This window comes from Hippocampus zosterae, chromosome 2 (genome assembly GCF_025434085.1).
Source record: "Hippocampus zosterae strain Florida chromosome 2, ASM2543408v3, whole genome shotgun sequence".
Classification (NCBI taxonomy): Eukaryota; Metazoa; Chordata; class Actinopteri; order Syngnathiformes; family Syngnathidae; genus Hippocampus; species Hippocampus zosterae.
Window position 1 is genome coordinate 38348200 of NC_067452.1, and position 24325 is coordinate 38372524.

Sequence of the window (24325 nt, forward strand, 5' to 3'; positions counted from 1 at the left end):
CTCACTCCTCGTGCGCGGCGCTCCCGTTCCTGTTCCTGCTCATCCACTCAGTGAGGAACCCCCGCACACATGCTTCGCGTCAGGATTTTTTTTTAAAATAGAGAATTTATTTGTTATTATTTACCAGCAGTTCGGCGGTTATTCCATCGATTGCTATCGTAGATGTCACGCGCAAACGAAGAAGAATCATGACAGGTGCGCGAGCTCGATCGGGTCAACTGTCTGCGAAGACGAAGACCGAGGCACGCAATTAAGGTGGTGTCGAAACAAACGGGCTGGCTTCATTCATTTGGCTCGGAGAAAGAACGGGCGGTGGGGGGGGGGACCAAAAAAAAAAACAAGCTTTGTGCGAAGAAGGAGGAAGAACAGGGGAACTAACCGCTGGACATGCGACATGAGTAACAATAGTGATGGAGTTGGAGGGCTTCTGCCCCTCTGGAACTTCAATGGTGAGTCCGAAACATTCCTTATTTTGCCCTTCAACTCTTCGGCGTGGTACAATCATGATAAACGGTCCAATTATTGTTGTTGTTGCTGTTATTGCGCGCGTGACATTTCCTCGTTGGCGCATTAGGAGCACTTAGGAAATACAATCGAATATGATTCGAAAGATGAGTCAAACCTTTTGCGAGGTAATACCATTCGTGTAACTCACCGAGGTAAACGATAGATAGATGGACAGATAGACATTCCAGTGCAATCTGACTGAAGGACCCGGAGTAACGTGGGTTGTAATCATTGTGAAAAATATCGACAAAGTATACAGTTGAAGGAATGGGATATATATAATTTTCATTGTTTACATATGAACATCTGGAATCGACAGTATGGTGCTGATAGTGATGTTGTATAACTCTGATGCTCAGTGGAGTTGTCTGCTCTTTGGCCAAATGGGAGCATAGTAGCAATTAAATGTTCTCAACCGGTGTGTCGCGATTTCATGATCCTAAATTACTGAAGTGCTCGAAAAATTGTTTGTTGAGCAAAAAAAAAAAAAAAAAAAGTATCTATGTCAGCGACATATAGCGTATGTGGCAATTAAATGCTTTCTCATTTGTTTTTATGAGAAAGCAGAACGAATAATTCGCTTCGTAGCCATCATTATAAGGTGCAAGATGATTCTCCCGCAATGCGAGGGGGAATAGCGACTGAGCCCAGCCATGAATCTGAAAATCTGCAAGGAAATGACTCCGCCCTCGTTTCAATGTCGGTTTTTGGCCCCAAGATGCCACAAAATGGCACCAAAGCAATATTTTTAGACGAGGCAAAGACAGCGCCCAAGTTTCCAATTTTGAAGTTTGAGTAACACAGGACCCCCCCCCCCCCCCCCCCCCCCCCCGCGAATCTGCAGGGGCTCATTGATATTGTTCTTTGGACTGTTATGTACACATACAGTATTCATTCATTCATTCATCTTCCGAGCCGCTTGATCCTCACTAGGGTCGCGGAGGGTGCTGGAGCCTATCCCAGCTGTCTTCGGGCAGTAGGCGGGGGACACCCTGAATCGGTTGCCAGCCAATCGCAGGGCACACAGAAACGAACAACCATTCGCACTGACACTCACACCTAGGGACAATTTGGAGTGTTCAATCAGCCTGCCACACATGTTTTTGGAATGTGGGAGGAAACCGGAGCACCCGGAGAAAACCCACACAAAGATATACATCTGCCCTGTCTTTAAAATAGCAGAACTGTGACACGCCTTTCCCACTTCAAAGTTCACATCCCCTAATATGAGCTCACAGTGCTACACAACAAAATTACTATTATTATTAACAGGCCTCCTGTGTGTCCATCCATCCATTTTCTGCTGCTTGGTCAGGTCGCAGGGGCAACAGTTTTAGCAGGGAAGCCCGGACTTCCTTCTCCCCAGCCACTTCTTCCAAATCTTCCAGAAGGATCACAAAGTGTTTCCAGGCCAGCCAGGACGCTTCGTCTCGCCAGCATATGCTGGGTCGTCCCTGGGGCCTCGTGCCAGTGGGACATGCCCGGAACACCTCACCAGGGAGGCGTCCAGGGGGCATCCTAATCAGATGCCCTAGCCACCTCATCTGGCTCCTCTCGACGTGAGGGAGAAGCGGCTCAACTTTGAGCCCCTCCCGGATGATTCGAGCCTCTCACCTTATCTGTAAAAGAGAGCCCGGACACCCTGCGGAGGGAACTAATTTCATCCGCTTGTATCCGGGATCTCGTTCTTTTCGGGCACAGTGAAGCGGAAGAAACATGGCCAGTTCAACTAATAACCCTGAAATTGCAAACCCTCCAAGCTCATTTATGTCAGCAGTATGGGAGCATTTCAGCTCCCCCGGTTGAGAACAGAGATGAAAATCGCACAGTCGACAGGACTATTTGTCCAACGTGCAAAAATTTTCCCCAAGTCACATCAAACATGTTAATTAATTTTACTTTCAAAGACCCCATCCTCAAATTAATTTAACTAAGGCATGGAAGAAATATTCCATCATGTTTATAATTCATATTTTAGTAGAATACATGATTTCAAGAAATATATTACCATAAATATAATTATTCATTCATTCATCTTCCAAGCCGCTTGATCCTCACTAGGGTCGCGGGGGGTGCTGGAGCCTATCCCAGCCGTCTTCGGGCAGTAGGCAGGGGGACACCCTGAATCGGTTGCCAGCCAATCGCAGGGCACACAGAAACGAACAACCATTCGCACTCACACTCACACCTAGGGACAATTTTAGAGTGTTCAATCAGCCTGCCATGCATATTTTTTGGAATGTGGGAGGAAACCGGAGCACCCGGAGAAAATATTTTCTTTAATAAAAAATTGAGTTGAACAGTGGGCGCCACTATTTGCAAGGGAAAGGGACCATCGGTCCTTGGATAATCGTCGCATAATTGACACCCAATGAAATACCTTGGAAGAAAAAAAAAGCTGTTGCGGGAGGTGTGTGTGTGTGGGGGGGGGCTGTTTGAGAGTGTTGTAGCCTGAAAACCAGCGGATCCTGATTGTTGTGCCGCTGCAAACCTCAATGTGTTTGTTTGGGATTTCGGTTGATCTCTCTGCACCACATTGAGCGTTCTGCCTTATCGAGGGCGTTTCCTCAAACATGTGCTCGCCGCATCTGACAATTTGTAGACTAAACTTTATGCCTTGTGGAACCACGTCTAACACTCGGCGCAGGTAACCTAATGTGATTTGGGTGAATTTGATTGGAGCACAGGGGCGGACATTTTGAGCTCCGTTGACGTGTGTGCCGGATGTCATCATATTTCATTCTGAACTATGACAGCAGCATGAACATCGAACACACTAGATCAGTTGCAAATAAGATTCTTCTTCTTGTTGTTGTTACGATTAGGGCGCCACAGTAGTACTTTCGCCTCACAGTGCATAGGCCTTGGTTTCGAATCTTGGCTGCGGCCTTCCTGTGTGCAGTTTGTATGTTCTCCCTGTGCCAGTGTGAGATTTTTTTTTCCCGGGTGCTCTGTTTTTTTCTCCCACATTCCAAAAACATGCGCGGTAGGTTTATTGAACACTCGCTGCCCATCTTTAAAGCCCTCCTCAAAACTCACTTGTATTCTTTGGCGTTCGACTCAGCATGACTTAGATTTGTTCTTGATTTTACTGCTTGGTGCTTTCTACCGCCTTTATTACCGATTTGTCTTACTGTTTATTGTGTATGTTAAATCGCTCCATGGCCAGCACTTTGTATGCAGCGATGGCTGTTTGAAAGTGCTCGAGAAATACTCTTGACTTATTGACTTGACTTGTTCTTGATTTTACTGCTTGGTGCTTTCTACCGCCTTTATTACCGATTCGTCTTACTGTTTATTGTGTATGTTAAATCGCTCCATGTACACAACTTTGTATGCAGCGATGGCTGTTTGAAAGTGCTCGAGAAATACTCTTGACTTGTTGACTTGACTCTAAATCGTCCAGAAGTGTGATTGTGGGCGCGAATGTTTATTGTTATCCAGTCCAATCCAATTTGTGCCCTGCGATTGCCTGGCAACCATTTCAGGGTGTACCCTACTTAGTACCCAAAGATGGCCGTGGTCAGATCCAGCACGCCCGTGACCCTTGTGAGGATAAGCGGCTCGGATAATGGATTATTATTATTATTGATATTGTTCTTGATTTTACTGTTTGGTGCTTTCTACCACCTTTATTACCGATTTGTCTTACTGTTTATTGTGCATGTTAAATCGCTCCATGTACAGAACTTTGTATGCAGCGATGGCTTTTTGAAAGTGCTCTGTAAATACAGTTGAGTTGAGATATTATTATCTCCTTTATGATATACTTTTAAAACCAGTCCGCTGGCCAAGGCACGCTTAGGAGGGCAGGGCGGGAGGGTTAGCCACACCCGCACACGTCCGATCTGGGCAATGGCAGTGGCCAAGTGCCCTTTTCACACATCTGTGATCACCCTCGTCAACTTGATATCATCACCCTGTGGATTTTTACTTGTCGTTCCCCGTAAATGTACTTTGTGCGCCTTGACCTGCCGCAGGACAAATCAGATTAATCGTCTGCCATGTCAAGAACAATCACTGCACCTCTTGCGCTGGGACCTTTTTTTTTTTTAAGACTTCCCCAGCCTGCCAAAATACCAAAAGTTAGTCTCGCCTGCCTCTGAACAGTTTTACACCTTGACTCGTGCCAGGCAAAAATTGAGCCTTAAATCTGGAGCAAAATTATTTATTTTCTCTTAATTGGTCCAAAAGTCTTTTGTTTACTACCAGTAACCAAAATGTGATCATCCCTCGATGTCACTGATGTATCGTGAGAGGCCAGACAATTAAATGCCATTGAGATTTTTTCTCTTGTATATAACATGTGCCTTGAAAGGGGGGTCATCACCTAATAGTTTGGAGATTTAGGGTTCGAATCTGGGCTCTGCGTGGACTTTACAAGTTCTTTCCATGCTTGCAAACTTCTTCTGCACGGGTGCACCGGCTTCCTCCCACATTCCAAAAAGCATCTGCATTATTCATCTTCATTCATTCATCTTCCTAACCGCTTGATCCTCACTAGGGTCGCGGGGGGTGCTGGAGCCTATCCCAGCTGTCTTCGGGCAGTAGGCGGGGGACACCCTGAATCGGTTGCCAACCAATCGCAGGGCACACAGAGACGAACAACCATTCGCACTCACACACAATTTAGAGTAGTGGTCACCAACATGGTGCCCGCGGGCACCAGGTAGCCCGTGAAGACCACTTGAGTAGCCCGCCAGTGCCTGGACATTGTGATTTGCTAGTAGAAATTATGATTTAAAAATGCAAACATTGGCAGTACTGTGAGACATTTCGAAACACGATCAAAGTCTGACAATTTAAATCATCAAGTATTAAAAATAACCCATCCTCATATTATTGAAGGTATTTTGGACAAATATGTTATTTCAGACGTGTATCAATTTGGTAGCTCTTCACACAATCGGTACACATGAAGTTGCTCTCACCCTCAAAAATGTTGGTGACACCTGATTTAGAGTGTTCAATCAGCCTGCCACGCATGTTTTTGGAATGTGGGAGGAAACCGTAGTACCCGGAGAAAACCCACGCAGGCCCGGGGAGAACATGCAAACTCCACACAGGGAGGCCGGAGCTGGAATCGAACCCGGTACCTCTGCACTGTGAAGCCGACGTGCTAACCACTGGACTATCGGGCCGCCCTGTTGAAAATCAATTCCTAGTAAAGTATGAGTGTGTGTGTGTGTGGTGTGTGTGCTCATTCTTTTTCAATTCAGCGGGTTACAGCTGTCATTTTCATTGAGTACGCCGTTTTCCTTTTTTCAATTTACAACATTAAAAGATTGAATATGCGACGTATTTTGAAACCATTTCCCACAATGAAATAACAGCTGGCGCATCGCGCTTCACTTCACGGATGTTGGAAATCGCATTAGAGATGTTGAAAATGTCATCCCTTGGAAATACGCATTTTCTTCGTCCTGATTTAACAGACCTCCTGTAAAATTAAGCAAAGCTTCTGTGTACAAAGGGCGGTGGGCAAGGTGGGAAGCACACAAGTGCGGCGAAGTGGAGGATTATCGATTTAGCTGCAAGGGAGGAAACAAAGGAACACAAATTGCAAGCCTAAACAGAGTAGAAGGGAAACGGGTGCACAAATCTGCGAAGGGAGCACGGCCGACTGAGTTTTGACACGTGACAATCATGAGAAATGGAGAGTAAATGCGATATTATCATCCTATTTGACGAGGACCCGGAGGAATACATCTCGGATATATGCTCCGCGGCATGAGATCGAGCCGCTTCTCCTCCACATCGAGAGGAGCCAGATGAGGTGGCTTGGGCATCTGATTCGGATGCCTCCTGAGCGCCTCCCCGGTGAGGTGTTCCGGGCATGTCCCACCGGGAGGAGACCCAGAGGAAGACCCAGGACACGCTGGAGAGACTATGTCACCCAGCTGGCCTGGGAACGACTCGGGATCCCCCGGGGAGAGCTGGAAGAAGTAGCTAGGGAGAGGGAAGTCTGGGCTTCCCTGCTAAAGCCGTTGCCCCCGCGACACGGCCCCCGGATAAGCGGTAGATGATGGATGGATGGATGGATGGGCATGAGATCCGAAGTCCCGGTCCGTGCTCTAAATGTCTAAAAGTCCGGGCATCGGTAGCCGTTTGCAGAGTCAAGCAAAGATGTGGGAGATGTGCTGGGGAACACGAAAATGGGGGCAAAGACACTGAAGGAGCTCAACGAAATTGCTGTTAACTGTGGAGGGGAACATACTGGAGCTCCGCTCACTGGGGTTGTGAGGCCAAGCAGAAAGCCGAGGCGCCGCGGCGGATTAAAATGTCAGAGGGTGTAACGTTCACTTAAGCCGTCAACAAAGTCAATTGGCAAACGGAACGAATAAATAGCAAAGGCGCCAACAAACAAGTCAACAAGGCATGGGGAGGCGTGCTGCGAATTAATGATAAATATTTCAAAATGAGCTTATGTTGTTTATATATAGGAGAGGCTCATGAAATGTTCAGCGGACACGGGGAGGAAAATAGAGAAAAATGAAAAGAACTTAATCAGGATCATGCGAGTAAATACAGCGGTGCCTTAAGATGCGAGTTTAATTTCTTCCGTGCCACGCTGGCAACTCAAAACACTCACAAATCGTCTTTCGTCGTTGCAATAAATGTCGGGACTCTCAGCCGCGAGCTTCCCTCCCAAAAGACGTTTGAAATGTTTGTCATGTAATATTAAACCGACGGGGCGGTGGGCGACCGGTTAGCACAGGGGTGGGCAAACTTTTTGGCTCGGGGGCCGCATTGACTTTTAAAATTTGACAGAAGGGCCAGGTCAGCACAAACTATGGTACTGTACATAAAAAAACTGCATTTGTTGACGGTCCATATCAAACATCAACAGAACAAAAGCATGAACGTACTGTATTAATATACTTTTTTAAAAGACAACACTGTTGTTGATGACCTATTTTTAGCCTGTGCATTGCTGCAGATGGGTTGTGATCAGACCAGTAGAAGTAGAGTGATACAGAAGTCCAAGGTGGTCGATAAGATCCCCCCCCCCCCACCCCCGTGTTCTGCAACTTCAAGTCAATGTGACACCTGGCGGTGAAATCTCTGTTATTACAAGTCCAAATAAAATGAATTCAACCATTCATATTGAACCTTAATTGTGGGCCAACCTTTGGTGGGCCGGATTAAAAAGACCAACGGGCCGGATCTGGCCCGCGGGCCGTAGTTTGCCCACCTCTGGGTTAGCACATCCACCTCACAACCAAGAGGAGCAGGTTTCAATTCCGGCTTTCCTGTGTGAAGTTTGCATGTTCTCCCGGTACCTGCCTGGGTTTTTTCCGGGTACTCTGGTTTCCTCCCGCATTCCAAAAAACATCAGTGGCGAGTGTGAACAGTTGTTCGTCCACGTGTAGCCTTGTGAGGATCAGCGGATTAGACAATGGGTGGATGGATGGAATTCAACTAGGGGCTTACCGATCACAGGAGCAACATACACCTGTAATGTTGCAATCATGTTTTATTGTGAAACATCAAACAATAGACAGCGCTTTGTGTGCTGCGATGGCTGTTTGAAAATACTCTATAAATACATTTGAGTTGAGTTGAGCTGTGAAACGATACGTACAAAAGGGTTGTTCGAAGTTCACCTGAAATTGTTGTCAAAATTAAAAAGGAAAAGCCTTTTGACGATCTCGGAGCACAAGATGACAGTGAGCTGAAAAAAAATTGGCTACGTATTGCGTAATCAAGTAAGCTAAACGTCCCAAATGACTTTTCGACTTTGTTTCTTCACAGAGGCCGTGTAGTAAAACTGAAATAATCATACTGAAAATGACCCCTGTATTCATGAAATAACCTCGCCACAGCTACACAGATGCTATTAAGTCGCCCATCTATGGCATTTCTAATTTTGTGTTAGCATTACGCTAGCATCGCCTTATGCGCATGTACAGTCAACAGTCAATGGCAACGTTTCCCCAGGAATGGCGACCAAGATAAAAATGACGCCAGAGGCTTCATTGTTCTGCTCCATTAAAAAAAAAAAAAGCTCCATCAAACCCCGACAATCAAAAACGAGGGCAAGGACTCGGTCTTCGGCTTCACGTTTGCTTTCGTGCATCGCATGAAAGCAAAAGCGTCACCAACAGCTCTGACGACCTGTAGTTAAGGAGTGATCTTCCACCCTTGTTTCATGCTGCGATGACCTAATTTCTGAGGCGACCACTGTTCTCCCATCTCTCATGTCGTTTGGTAATCTTCACGGATGTCCCCGTGCGGGAACGTGTTAGCCGCAGATGTTGGAAAACGTTATCGAAGAACTCGATGGCTGCGCGAGAATGTTCAGTTAGAGGCAGAAATTATGCTTACACCGCTGCTGTTTTATTCATTGCCGTGCCCATCATTAATTTAATTAATAACAACCGACTCGTCTTGCCGCATGCAGAAAATGGTCATCGTCTGTAAGCTTTAATTGCTACTGCACTGCACAAGGTTTGTCGGCGCCGTCCGTCTCTGACGGTGGCAAAAGTACTCACGGCCTCAGGAAAAAAAAACAAAGACGTTGGCCAAAGTAGAAATACAGTGAATCTCCTCTACAACGAAATCACGTTTGCAGCAAAAAAAAATTTCACAACAGGGGTTTTTTCACTGTAGCAAATTTGATCTCCGATTTAAGCACGCCCACACCCACACCCACACACACAAACGTATGTGAACACGGACACGGCAGTTCATTTCCTCCAAGATCACCAAAATCTTCAAAGCCTTCCCTTTTCAGTAACTCGGAACACTTGAGGGCGGGCAGGAACCCGGGAGACCCAACTGTTTGTGCGCAAGCACTTCAAAAGTCGATTTTCCGTAAACGTGTGTAATTGGTGTCACAAGACGTACAAGTCGATGTATGGTGGAATATTGAATGTGACTTTAAAGCAGGGGTGTCCAAACTTTTTGCCAAGGGGGCCAGATTTTATGTGGTAAAATGTCGGGGGGCCGACCTTGGCTGACATTCTTTACATTGAACAACAATATTGTTCAACAAATTTTAGTAAGCCAGTCTGTTTCACATTTCCATTTTTATTTTAATTTCAACAATCTTAAGAATTTCTTTTGGTTCATTTGAAACGGGTATATCACATGCAACTGCTTATTCACTTGACTTTTTCTTAAACGGAAGTCTCCTGAGTGCAAATTGATTGATTTGAAACATAAAATGTATCACCATGACTTTTCAATAGTCACAAAACCTTTGACTCGAACAACAGGGAAATGAACAAGCAAAACACATATCCACAACTGCAAGGATCATTTGAAATATGACATATCAGTCAATATAAACACGGGGTGATGTCTTGTTAACTCGTGAGTGATGCCCTCTAGTGTCTAAATGCTATTACTCATTTAGCCACTAGAGGGAAGCAGTACTCTATGAAACATCACTCACCAGTCTACGAGACCTCAGTCAATGCAACACGTGCTCCATTGCGCCCAACCTGCGGGCCAGACGGCACTGATTTTATGACAGGGGCCGAGGGCCGGATGAAATTCGACCGCGGGCCGGATTTGGCCCGCGGGCCGGACTTTGGACATGCCTGCTTTAAAGGGACGGATGATGGAAAATTGGTGACGACCATCTGGCCCCGGAACGGATTCATTTGATTGCCTTTTGATTCATTTTCTACGGGAAAGTATTCAACGTCAGGTGTCCCACTGTCAAGTCAAGTCAAGAGTATTTCTCGAGCACTTTCAAACAGCCATCGCTGCATACAAAGTGCTGTACATGTAGCAATTTAACATGCACAATAAACAGTAAGACAAATCGGTAAGAAAGGCGGTAGAAAGCACCAAACAGTAAAATCAAGAACAAATTAAGTCATGCTGAGTCGAATGTCATTGATACTTTTTTTTTTTTTTATTCATCTTCCGAACCGCTTGATCCTCATTAGGGTCGCGGAGGACCTGGAGCCTATCCCAGCTGTCTTCGGGCAGTAGGCGGGGGGCACCCGAATTGGTTTGCCAGCCAATCGCAGTGATACTTTTTGTTTTTACCTAATCAAATAACCCTTTTAATTCTGTGGCCGAAGACGAAAATATGTCCAAGTAACATCGAGGGAGCTGATGATAGTATGGGAGAGAAACCTCATGAGAAGATCAAATAATATTAAACCATTTGCACGCGAGCCACTCAGGGCAGCGCTGGCGTCACACTGTGAAATATGGATTGGTGATGCTATGATGTGCTCTGCTGGAGTGGAGCAGAGGCTGGGGGGGGGGGGGGCACGGGGGGACGGAGTATTTGTGCCTCTGTGTTTTATCGAGAGAGAGGCCGCAGGCTAAAAATCTGACCCTCCTTGATGATGACCGTTTCTGAAAAGTCCATACGTTAAAAATTCTGATTCTGATTTGTCTTCAAAGTAGGAATTGCACCTAGCTTAAAAAAAACAACAACAGCAACAAAAACCAGAAATGTGTGAAATGTGAAACCGAGATGCCCGCAGATAAAATGAACTGAGATTTATCATGATTAATATGTAACAGTGTGGCGTTCCCATCCCCGCCTCGTATTTTCTTTTCTCTGCATGATCTCGCCATGGATATTCTTGCAGAGAGAAAATGATATATTTCAGTATCGATAAGTGTTTTGGGGCTCAGGAAAAAAAAAAAAATAAAGCTTTCCTGTGGTGTCGGAGCCGCACAGTCTTTTTATGAGTTCAAATCCGATGCGGAATGGCGATGCTCATTACGGTTTCCGATTGGAGATTACAATAATATGATTCATGGTGCATTCTGTTCTTAACGTGAATGCAATTTGGATTTTGTGTTCCGCTCAAAAATGTAAATTTTGCGTTTTGCGTTCGCACAAAAATGTAAATGCGCCACAATGTCAGTGAATTTCAAAGTAAAAGCTTAAAGTATGTCTCGTGGCACATGAAGAAGTCAAATTACTCCTACATTGTTGGAGCTTTTTGATTGAATACATTTGGATGTAATCTTTATTTTTAATGTTTTTTGTTTGTTTTGGTTTTAAAACATTTATTTTGGAACAATTTTCATTTATTTTTATGTGCATTCATTGAATCATTTTTAATCAGAGATGGCTTGAGGAATATTTTTTCACTTGAGGGAAGATTTCCAGCAATTTTTTTTCAGTATCCGATGCAAACTGTTTAAGTGTCTACTGGATTTGGTGCGCATGGATCTGTAGCGTCTGCCTGAGGGGAGTGGCTGGAAAAGGTGGTGGGCAGGGTGCGGGGGATCCGGGAGGATTTTCCGTGCCCTTGTCTTGATTCTTGCAGTGTGCAAGTCCTCAAGAGTGGGTCGGGCGGTGCCAACGATTTTTTCTGCCGTCCTAACTGTCCGTTGAAGTCGGATTTGTCCTTTTTTGTGGCGGCCCCAAACCAAACCGTGATGGAAGAACACAGGATTGATTCGATGACTGCCGTGTAGAACTGTCTTTGTGCTGTCTTTGTCTAACTTTTTTCCTAGCCTCCTACCGTATTTTTCATCTGAAGAACTAACCATGGAATTAGTTGGCTGGTCTCTCGATGTAATCGCCAATTTTTTTTTTCGACGAAAAGAGCAGGCAGTGGGGAGCCTGCTCACCCTCCAGGGACACTAGCTGCCCGGATACGCCCTGGATCCATGGAGAAAGTGGAGACCGGTGTGCCTGCCAGTACTGTCCGTGGAGGATGCGGAAGACTTCGACATTATTGGCCTTTTGGCTTTCTGTTCTATCGCAAAATTCAACCGACGGGAGCGGCTCTATTGGAAGTGAAGAAGCTGCCGGTCATTCTGGATGGCTTGGCGCGAATGTCCAACACTCGGACTCAAGCGGTGACTGAGCTCAACCGCAATCGGTTTTGGAGCGACTCCGCGCGATCGACAACAACATGGAGAAGTTGGAATCCGTGCTGCGGAAATAATTTTGTGATTCTGGCTGATCGGGGCCAGTGAAGAGATACGGACCACGGATTCAAGGCTGTCTGAAATTGTTGGTGGCCGTCACTCCAAAAAGAAACAACGCTATTTGGCCTTTCCTCTGGATGGAAATACGCATGGAATCATTTGCTTATTTATGTGCTAGGGTCTTTTTTTATCCTGGACTTAAATTAGCCTCAGAAGAAGATAGTTCGAACGTGGGTTTTTTTTCCCCTCTCCCTACCCAGCGTTTTCCTTTCTGAATTCTGATTTCCCCATTGCGGGTCAAATAAAGGATATCTTAATCTTTTAAAAAAAAGGGCTTCAACGTCTCACAAATGACCTTTTCTTAATGGACTGGAACTCAAAAACCAAAACGTGGCGTGCTGTCAACTGACATTGACTTCGCAGGCTGTAAAAATGATTCGGATGGGGAAGTCGGACGACTTTTTTCGCTGACCTTCTTTTTAACCGGCATTTAAGATCCGTTCTTTCATCTATTTCATTATTCGTCAGTGTTGAATTGATGCCAGCTGTTCCACACGTGCTGTTTACATATGCAAAAAAAAAAAATAACACAGACCCTGTGAATTCAATACAGAAACCGTTATACTTATCGATCATCTTTAAACACGCCAGACACGATGGGAATGCTTGGGTGCGTATTTAAAGCTCTGGGAAGTTGTCAGTAGCCTCACAGTATCTTCATTTGTTCGCGTTGATCATTTATGGTTGAATTGCATCCAACTACTGTATCCGCAGGGGCGGCCCGGTAGTCCAGTGGTTAGCACGTCGGCTTCACAGTGCAGAGGTACCGGGTTCGATTCCAGCTCCGGCCTCCCTGTGTGGAGTTTGCATGTTCTCCCCGGGCCTGCGTGGGTTTTCTCCGGGTGCTCCGGTTTCCTCCCACATTCCAAAAATATGCATGGCAGGCTGATTGAACAGTCTAAATTGTCCCTAGGTGTGAGTGTGAGTGCGAATGGTTGTTCATCTATGTGTGCCCTGCGATTGGCTGGCAACCGATTCAGGGTGTCCCCCGCCTACTGCCCGGAGACGGCTGGGATGGGCTCCAGCACCCCCGCGACCCTAGTGAGGATCAAGCGGTACGGAAGATGAATGAAAATGAATACTGTATCCGCTGTATTAAAATTCTCTTCCAAATTGGGTGTGAATGCTGCGGGATGCTGTTGGGAATATGAATGAAAGGAAGTGATTGACAACTATAGCACGAGGGAGAGAGAGAGAGAGAGAGAGAAAAAAAGAGTCTGTTCTTTGTGAGGCAAAGAACAAATCAACGGGGGAGGGAAAAACACGTCAGAGCGACATGTGATGCAATACAGTGGTGAACTTTGCTGAGCGGTAATTGGAAGCATTCAGCAAATTGCTGACTGCATCATTTGCATACCAAAGTTGGACAGTCAGTTTGACTTTTAGAGAGTTGGAGATGTTTTTGGGGGTTTTGTTTTGTTCCCGGCGACTTTGCACAGTAAAGATAATGCATGCATGACTTTCTTTCTTCTCGCGGAGGTGGAGGAATTGCTGACAAAAGCTTTCATACGAATACAATTTTATTCGTCTCTGAGACTCTCTTGCACCTAATCTGTGAGTCGAAGCTGCAATTGTCAAATGTGTAAAAGTTTTACACATAAAACTCACATGCTCACCCCAAAAAAATGTAAATACAATACGGTAATTATTTCCGCAATCAATGTTACTTCGGGAAAGCCTCACCGAAAACGACAGTTGGACAAACATTAACAAAAACAAAGAAACCAGTACGTTATGCCTGTATGCACTACTGAATCATTCTACGGAATATTAACAAATATAATGAGGGTGGGAAAAAAGTAAGTCGATATTCATAAGAATAGTCAGCAAGCTTCCTCTACCAACATTGGCCTCTGCTTGCCCCCTCCAGCTGAGTTTGTTCGGCACTTTTAAAGCAGTCACTGAATGTTATCATGGAAAACCAGCCCCGTTGTTAAATTGCTTGGAATATCTTGACTCAGCATGTTCCAGACGAAAAAAGAAAAAAGTTAACGCTGTGCATTGCGACTTGCTTTACTTCAAAGCACCAAGTGGGTGAGTAGATTTCTTGTACAGTGGGGCTTTTAATGTCAGCCGTGCGCACGTTTATTTGAGCTTTCCTTGTCGATGTTGCTTTTAGCTGAAGCATAACCTCGGCCATCACACCGCGATTCATAAATGCCGCAAAAACCAATTGAGTCAACGTCCGGTGACCCTTTGCACATGTTAGCAAAGCTCTTTACTATTTTCACGATTAGATATTGCGCGAGTCTTCATTGCTTATGTCCCGTTGTGCGTGTCACTAACGTCCATCGATCGATCGGTCGGTCAATCTAGCTATCTTGCTAGCTAGCTAGCTAGCTAGCTATTCGAGCTCCTATTGGCTGTTTTCCTTGAAAAAGTATGTGATCAGCATATGTCGATCAATGGCGTTAATTTGAGAATTCTTCTTACTTTTTTCTTTTCGGATTGATATAAAAATGATTTAGTAGATATAAACACATAACGGGGTAGGACTAGATAAGTTTTTGACTTCATCCTACTCCCTTGAACATAATAACTGTTGAATGAAGACTGATTTCTTTCTTTTTACTTTTTTATCTACCTTATTTTCTGTCAAATTATTACTGTATATGTTTTATGTTCAATAAACAAACAAACAAACAAAACAAATAACTGCCAACCCCCCCCAAAAAAGGTAATTATAGCGTTCCTTCCCCCTTCTCATGAATACTTCACGTTACAGGCCAAAGCAGCCACTGAATCATAATATACAGTATGTTTGTACATTTTCTTCAATGACAACTTTGAATAAAGCCCTTGTTTTGTATCATAAAAGGATGGAAATTTCGATTGAAAAAAAAATCTGATTAATTAATTAAATGAAAAATAAAATAATCTTTAGTGAGTAGCTTTAAAATTGAAAAAAATGCCTCGCCGTCCCGATGTACAGTATCACTTCGCAATAGTTCTTTGACACCAAATAAGTATTTTCCTATTCGCCAGGGATTTGGTTGATTTCCATATTTTCTTGGAAAAAAACATGTGTTGCGGTCTTTCTATTCAAAATGACGTTATTGGCTTCTTCTCTTGCCGCTCTCCTCCAGGATCTTCATTCAACAAGTCCAGCGACCCGTTCGCCAACACGACATGCAACGCGTCTACAAACGATTCCACGTTCTGCTCGCCGACGGACGACGGCTCGGGAGCCGCAAGTTCGTACAAGGCGGTGGAGATGTTTTTCATCGCCCTGGTCACTGGCTCGCTGAGTCTCGTGACCGTCACGGGGAACATTTTAGTCATGCTGTCCATCAAAGTCAACCGCCACTTGCAAACTGTCAATAACTATTTCTTGTTCTCGTTGGCATGCGCCGACCTGATCATCGGTGCGTTCAGTATGAATTTATACACTGTTTACATCATCGTTGGATACTGGCCCCTCGGACCCGTGGTCTGCGACTTGTGGCTCGCTTTAGATTACGTGGTGTCCAACGCATCAGTGATGAACTTGCTGATTATCAGTTTTGATCGCTACTTCTGCGTGACCAAGCCCCTGACGTACCCGGCAAGAAGGACCACAAAGATGGCGGGCTTGATGATTGCAGCTGCCTGGATCTTATCCTTCATCCTTTGGGCCCCCGCCATCTTGTTCTGGCAGTTCATCGTTGGGCAGAGGACAGTACCACCTGGAGAGTGTTACATTCAGGTACACTCAAAAAACATTTTGGGACTTGGGGGGGTGGAGTCTATGAAATTTCCTCGAACAAAATCGGCAAAATGAAAATTTAGCAAAATTTGTAAATGTAGAAAGAAAATGAGCAATGGAATTTTTCTCAAAAAATATCAAACTGTATCACTGGTACAATGGTAAAGGTACTTATTTCCCCGAAAATGAGTCGCAACTTCTTTGCTTTTCTCCACTTTGTGAAGTCGGGGTCATGGGGAAATAAAATGATGTTAGCCATGCTACTTAGCTAGCTGCATTGGCAGAGAGTCTGGAGAACATTTCAAGAAGATATCCTTTATTCGTCCCACACTGGGGAAATTGTAAATTTTCTACCAATTGTGAACACACGTACGTTCATAGCTGGTTGCAACCATTCATTTCAAGGTAACGCTATTGTAATCTATTAGCTTGAATTTGTCCAAGAGTAATAGCTGGCTCTCTCATCAATGCCATCTTACTGAACTTCGTGTAAGTGACCAAATATGGGAGAGAAGTGTTGAAGTCAACCTAAGAAATTGTAGCCTCCAAACAAGATATCAAAGGAATACCTTGTGGGGTTCAATTTAGCATCTAGCTAGCAACCAGAAGCGGAACGTTGCTAGCTAAGAACAACAGAGTGTTAAGTTGAACACAGACACTCACTTTCCATGGACAAATTAAAAGCAGTTGTTCCGGTCACATTGAAGTCACCGGCTATCATATTGTGTCAATTGAGCAAACCACATCGGTTGTACGCAATATTTTGTAATAGATGTCAGTTCTGGAGCACTCCATTGAGCTGTGACGGCTATTTGACTATGAACCTTTTCGAGGGAAAAAAAAAAAAAAAAGAACGTTTATTATGTATCCACAAGCTGAACACTGTCTTTGTGTCTATTTTTCAGTTCTTCTCGAACCCCGCGGTGACGTTTGGCACAGCTATAGCGGCATTCTATCTCCCGGTCATAATCATGACCGTGCTGTACATTCACATTTCACTGGCATCCAGGAGCAGAATCTCCAAACATAAACCCGACAAGAAGGAGAAGAAAGGCTCAAAGTAAAAAATTTTAATTTGATGAAAAATATAAGAATGTCGGTCTACGATTATTCATCCAACGTCATCTTTTCCAGACCACCCAGCATGATGAAGAGCCACGTGCTAAAACAGAACAACAACAACGAAACCAGTCCTCAGAGCAGCGCCCACATGACTCCCAAGCTCAGTTTGGCCTCGACCACCACCGTTGATGAGGCTGTGAAGAACGGCAGGGTGGGGGCAGCCAAACCAGACGGACCGCAGCCAATGGCCCAACCCAGTCCGGCGCTCACGACACAGGTTTGTCCGTCTTTGTCCACATTAGCTTACAAACGTTTGGACGCCATTGACGTTTTTGCCAATATTTCATTTGATCTTTTCATCTGACATGGGAGAAATGAAACTTGGCCACTGTGTAAAGTCATCGCTAGTGGCGTGTGCGCGGCTCATCTACAGGCTACTTTAAGTCGCGTGCGCTTTGGGGATATATGAGCATATATGGCACCGGATTGCGCTACGGACTGTGGCCGGTTGGCCTCGGGGTCCTGCTTCTCCTGGGGGGGAATCATGGGAGAGTGCATCTGTTTTTATGTTTCGGGTGCCCGGACAATATTAGATGGAGAGAGAAATTCAACCACCTCAAGAAAAGAGCCCAACGGTCTTCACAGGGGTGAAGGTGTTTAGCAGCCGGCGGATAGATGAGGTTTTTTGGTGGTCACTGAGTACCAGGAATGGGAGCTCAGACACCTGCCAGCAGCTCTCGTGTTTGCTTTTTTTTCCGCGGAGGACAGTTTCCTGGAGAAGAAAGCACAGGGGTGTACCTTTTTGGTCCTTCAAACGTCTTTGGGAAAAGGACGGCCTCAACTCCTGAGTTCGAAGGATCCACCCTGATGATGAATTGGAGTGAGGAGTCAGTAACAGGATGTTTGCGCAGGTTTTCTCCGGGTACTCCGGTTTCCTCCGACTTTCCAAAAAAAATATGTGGCAGGTCAACAGAACACTCTAAGTTGTCCTTAGGTGTGATTGTGAGCGCGAATGTTTGTTTGTCTCTGTGTGCCCTGGGATTGTCTGGCGACCAGTTCAGGGAGTCCGCAGCCTGCTGCCCGAAGACCCACAACCCGGGTGAGAAAACGGATGGATATTTTTACAGCACATAGGTCCACTTTTAGAGACGACTACTTAAAGGGCCTTTACATTCCAACAAAACATACCATCGAGTGGTATTTTGACCCAAATTATTTCAGGACATAAAATTTTGTAGTGACATTTCATCACTACACTACCGGACGTTGTATCGGTCTGTCGTGGTGAAGAAGGAGCTGAGCCAAAGGGCGAAGCTCTCAATTTACCGGTCGATCTACGTTCCAACCCTCACCTATGGTCACGAGCTATGGGTCGTGACCGAAAGAACGAGATCCCGGTTACAAGCGGCCGAAATGAGTTTTCTCCGCAGGGTGTCCGGGCTCTCCCTTAGAGATAAGGTGAGAAGCTCGGTCATCCGGGAGGGGCTCAAAGTCAAACCGCTTCTCCTCCACATCGAGAGCAGCCAGATGAGGTGGCTTGGGCATCTGATTCGGATGCCTCCTGAGTGCCTCCCTGGTGACGTGTTCCGGGCATGTCCCACCGGGAGGAGACCCCGAGGAAGACCCAGGACACGCTGGAGAGACTATGTCACCCAGCTGGCCTGGGAACGCCTCGGGATCCCCCGGGGAGAGCTGGACGAAGTAGCTAGGGAGAGGGCGGTCTAAAGCTGTTGCCCCCGCGACCCGGCCCCTAAATGGTAGATGATGGATGGATGGATGGATGGAAGTTTTGTAGTAAGCTAGAACATTTTTCAATGGACCTGCAGCTGACAAGCAAATCGGATTTTCCGGATTCTGGGGCAGGGAGGCCGTTGTTCCTGGATCTCTCTGGAATCCATTGAGAGGCAAAACTAGAAGAAAATATTTCTTTCAAGGAGTCTCTGCTTGAAGATGATTACGGTGACGTTACATAATTCAGACCCTGACACGGAAAGAAAAGTGGAGCAAAACTCACACGATTTGCCGATCATTGCATTTGTGTATTCACCAGGCGGTTACGGATGGAACTTTCATTCTGACTTTTGCTGTCAAGTGTTTATAAATTAATGTCGCTACATTTTGTGACAAAATAGCACAGTTGTGTCACTCTTTCTTACGAGGATTATTTCCCCACACCCAGCAACGAAATCCGTCCGTCGAGCTCGCTGGCTATCTGTCCGTCTCTCACATTTAGGAGGAAAAGGAGAGCTCCAATGATTCGTCCACAGCTTTTATACCCGCAACAGAACCAAAGGCCATTCATGATGTGATACCCGAGGTAAGTGAGAATGAGAAACCCGAAGAGAAACATTTGGATTTAGTTCTTTGTTTGTGTGTTTAGTTTATTCATTTATTTATTTTTCTTGCCAGGCCGCGACTAATTCCAACCCAGTTCCGGCAAGTCTGACAAATCCTTCCATATCCAAAATCAATGCCAGCTCAAGGTGGTCCAAGATAAAGATCGTAACCAAGCAGGCGGGGGACGAATGCATCACGGCGATCGAGATCGTTCCGCCCGTGGAGGGAGCCGAGAGGCATTCCATCCCAATCAGCCGCCCCAGGACGGTCGCCAGGAAGTTTGCCAGCATCGCTCGGAGCCAAGTGAAGCGAAAACGACAAATGGCCGCCAGGGAAAAAAAAGTACATGTATATATTCATTCATTCATTCATTCATCTTCCGAGCCGCTTGATCCTCACTAGGGTCGCGGGGGGTGCTGGAGCCTATCCCAGCTGTCTTCGGGCAGTAGGCGGGGGACACCCTGAATCGGTTGCCAGCCAATCGCAGGGCACACAGAGACAAACAACCATCCGCGCTCGTATTCACACCTCGGGACAATTTAGAGTGTTCAATCAGCCTGCCATGCATATTTTTGGAATGTGGGAGGAAACCGGAGCACCCGGAGAAAACCCACGCGGGCCCGGGGAGAACATGCAAACTCCACACAGGGAGGCCGGAGCTGAAATTGAACCCGGTACCTCTGCATTGTGAGGTTGACGCGCTATCCACTGGACCACCGGGTCGTGTTCTCCCCATCATTCATTCATTCATTCATCTTCCGAGCCGCTTGATCCTCACTAGGGTCGCGGGGGGTGCTGGAGCCTATCCCAGCCGTCTTCGGGCAGTAGGCGGGGGACACCCTGAATCGGTTGCCAGCCAATCGCAGGGCACACAGAAACGAACAACCATTCGCACTCACGCTCACACCTAGGGACAATTTTAGAGTGTTCAATCAGCCTGCCACACATGTTTTTGGAATGTGGGAGGAAACCGGAGCACCCGGAGAAAACCCACGCAGGCCCGGGGAGAACATGCAAACTCCACACAGGGAGGCCGGAGCTGGAATCGAACCCGGTACCTCTGCACTGTGAAGCCGACGTGCTAACCACTGGACTACCGGGCCGCACATGATTTTTTTTTTTGAGAGGGGGGGGCGCGACTTAAATGACATTTTAAATTTTGGCATTTGAAATAGCACTGAACACCGCTGAGGTAAAATATTTTCCAGCCGTGTGTCATCAAAGGGGAGACGCTAGCAAAATGATCGCAGGCTTTGAGTATTCACGCTACCGGCACACAAGTAATAACGCTCATATTTTGCGAGCGCACCGTTGGCCGGAGGCCATTGTCAAGGGAAAAATGAAAAATCGGGACAAGCACTTAATGAGAAAAATAATGAGAGATATCATTGAATCAAAATGCGCACGGAAGAAGACGGTTCAATTACAAGCTTATGGCTTGCCGGAGAAATGTCTGACTCAATCGGAGAGGTCGTCGGATTTGCAGACGTGAAAAGGCAGTTCTCGTTGCAGGGAGAGGAACAAGTTCTCGTACTAAAACAAAAATTATGAGGTTGTGATTTAACATTGAATTTTTTTCTTTGAACCGTCCAGCCATTTTCTTCCTTAGAAAGAGACTTCGCATCTGGAGTCCGATCGCAACACCTTTTCGGACGGCTAGGAAAGGCCTTAAGAGACGGATGAGGGTCAAAACTTTATAAGGCTTTCAGGGACCACCTTGTTGGGACTATGAAGACGATGGCCTCTCCTCTACATAGGCTGAAGAATTGGACCTTCATCAATATGCACACGATGATATGTAAATAGGGGCGGCCCGGTAGTCCAGTGGTTAGCACGTCGGCTTCACAGTGCAGAGGTACCGGGTTCGATTCCAGCTCCGGCCTCCCTGTGTGGAGTTTGCATGTTCTCCCCGGGCCTGCGTGGGTTTTCTCCGGGTGCTCCGGTTTCCTCCCACATTCCAAAAACATGCATGGCAGGCTGATTGAACACTCTGAATTGTCCCTAGGTGTGAGTGTGAGCGTGGATGGTTGTTCGTCTCTGTGTGCCCTGCGATTGGCTGGCAACCGATTCAGGGTGTCCCCCGCCTACTGCCCGGAGACAGCTGGGATGGGCTCCAGCACCCCCCGCGACCCTAGTGAGGATCAAGCGGTACGGAAGATGAATGAATGAATGAATGAATGAACAAACATAAAAAAACAACTATGATACTCTGGTAAAAGAACTGAGTCAACTCCTTCACTTAAAAAAGAAAACAAAACATGTCATCCGTTCTTAAAAAAAATATTTTCTTATATGGGTCGCAATGCGGTGGCTAACGGGAAGGTTTAAAGACACTTTTTTTTTTTTTTTTACTTTGGGTCTTATTAAAAGTATTGTTAAAGTTTTAGGTGGTACTCTGTTTAAAAAAAAAAAAAGGCGCTTCTGATAGCATCCGCCGGAATGAACAAAACTTTCTCGGGTCTTTCCTCGCGCCTATTAAACGAAAACAACAGCGGTCGCCTGGGAAGTCGAAATGATTGAAAGCCTCCTTTGCTCTTCGCTCTACATTCTATGTCATTATTATTATTTTTTTTTGCTCTCCCGTTAGGTGACCAAGACCATCTTTGCCATCCTGCTGGCTTTCATCATTACTTGGACGCCGTATAATGTGATGGTTTTGATCTCCACCTTCTGCCAGTCGTGCGTTCCCGACACCGTGTGGGCCATCGGCTACTGGCTGTGCTACGTCAACTCCACCATCAACCCGGCTTGCTACGCCCTTTGCAATGCCACGTTCAAAAAGACTTTTAAGAACCTGCTGCTGTGCCAATACAAGAACATTGGCACCAGATGAGTGGGCAGGATTGAGGCTGCAGGGGGGCCTGGGGGGGGGGGGGGGGGGGGGAGAAAAAAAGAGAGAGAGAGAGAGAGAGGCTCGGAAGGGATGGATGGATGGATTTCAAAGTTGAGCCGCTGAAGACATTTGCAGTGGAGAAGCACACGCGATTTAAGTCCTCCAGGCCCCCCCCCCCATCAAATGGACAACATCTCCTGCAGCAGAAAAATGATCAATTGTGCTATGGGGGGGCAGGAAGGACAATGAGTTGCATCGGTGAACTGACTGACATTTGAATGACAATCCTAATCAATGAGAGAAAAATGCTGAGAGGTAAGACATGCCAAATTGGGGGGTCGGGGGGGGGGCGCACTTGTGGTTGCGTCAATGTATGAATGATCGTGTGGATTAATTTTGTGTACAGTGGACGGATGGGATCGATGACGACGAGATAATCACATAAGCTGACCAAAGATGTTAGGAAGGTTCCCACAATTTTTTTTTGTGGGGGCGGTTAATTCCGCTCAAGCCAATTTGGTGGGTGTGAGAGTGGATTGTGGACCACAAAGATGAATTTGATTCTTTTGGGTTGATCAGGATGCATAAAGCATCTCGTCTTCAATTTAGATCGGAGAGCGTCCGGTTTCAATGTGAACTCAAACTTGGATCGAAAATGGATCAATGGATGATGGAGCCACCAAATTCCAGTTTGCTGATTACAGCATATTCTGTTTCGCCGGTTTCGTTGACCAAAAAAATGATTCAATTCCACATTTACAAATACAGTCAGACCTCGGTTTTCGACCATCGTCCGTTCCAGAAGGCCGTTCGAAAAGCGATTTGTTCGAAAAACAACACCACAAACTTTTAAAGAAAAAAAATCTTTATTGAACAGGTCTGCTCACAATGGAACGCTACACCAGGAAGCGTCACTTCTTCGCGGAAGGAAGGCGAGAGGAGTCGAGTGGCGCATTCAAGTACGCTCAGTTTGGTCGAGAACCGATTTTCGATCGTAATCCGAGGCATACAAAAACCTGGAATTTTTTTGGTCGAAATCCGATTTGGTCGGGAGCAGAGACGTTCGAAAACCGAGGTTTTGACTATACTTTTCAGATAATTTTCAGAAAACGTGCAAATCCGGAGAGCTACGTAGTACTCAATTACGGAGATATAGCGCTAAACCGCAAGCCTAAAAAAAAATACATCTTCCCCTTCGGCATGGCGGGAAAGTCAGAAAAACAAAATATGATTTAAAAAGTCCGACTTGACAGCCAGCGTGCGGCGAGGGGCTTCGGGCTGGCGCGGCTGCTTTAGAGCGCCACGTTGTGCAATAGCTGATGACGAGCAGATGGGACAAACAACAACAGCGTAATTTTATTCTATTTATTTTATTTTTTGTGGAGAGTAGGACAAAAAAATTTTGTTGAAAAGACAATCATGGTTCCCAATCATGTTGGGCAGATTTGAAACTTTCTCTGCATATAATGTAAATGAATCAGTCGTGCAATGGCAACGCGACGGCTGCTCAGTCTTGCGAATCTGTTCGTGCTGTAGTTGTTGTTCAATTTATTTTCACCGTTTTGTTTACTTGATGCACAAGTCGAGGTCCAGTAGGTGTCGGGTACGTACGTACCCCCAACGGTTTAATTATGAGACTCGATGTTTGTACTTTTCCCGGAGAACAAAATGTACAGAATTGCTTTGAGATGAGTGCCGCATAGGTGACAAACCATTTTACCTCGAAAGTTGTTGTTGTTGTTTTTTTGTTTTCCGATGGTGAAGCATGCTTTGGTCTCAAACTGGCGTGGTAATTGATTTCCAATGTACAGCGCATGCACTTTTTTTTATGATCCGACATTGCATTGTGAATTGTGTTCCTCCTTCTCATTGAAGCAAACAAAACATCAATAAAGTCATTACCAAAAAAAAAAACAAAACTCCCCAAAAAATGCTCTCTAGGATACCTTCATACACCAAATGATCAACATTGGCGCTGA

At 45.8% G+C, this 24325-nt stretch overlaps 1 protein-coding gene across 1 annotated transcript; it reads left to right on the top strand.

Annotated features, from left to right (window-relative positions):
• chrm4a (cholinergic receptor, muscarinic 4a) lies at positions 1-24265 on the top strand. The gene is made up of 7 exons (XM_052059210.1): positions 1-449; positions 15516-16114; positions 17020-17174; positions 17249-17453; positions 19410-19493; positions 19586-19855; positions 22101-24265. The coding sequence occupies exons 1-7, from the start codon at positions 395-397 to the stop codon at positions 22344-22346; spliced, it is 1614 nt and encodes a 537-aa protein (XP_051915170.1). The 5' UTR covers positions 1-394; the 3' UTR covers positions 22347-24265.
• Positions 24266-24325: the final 60 nt, after the last annotated feature.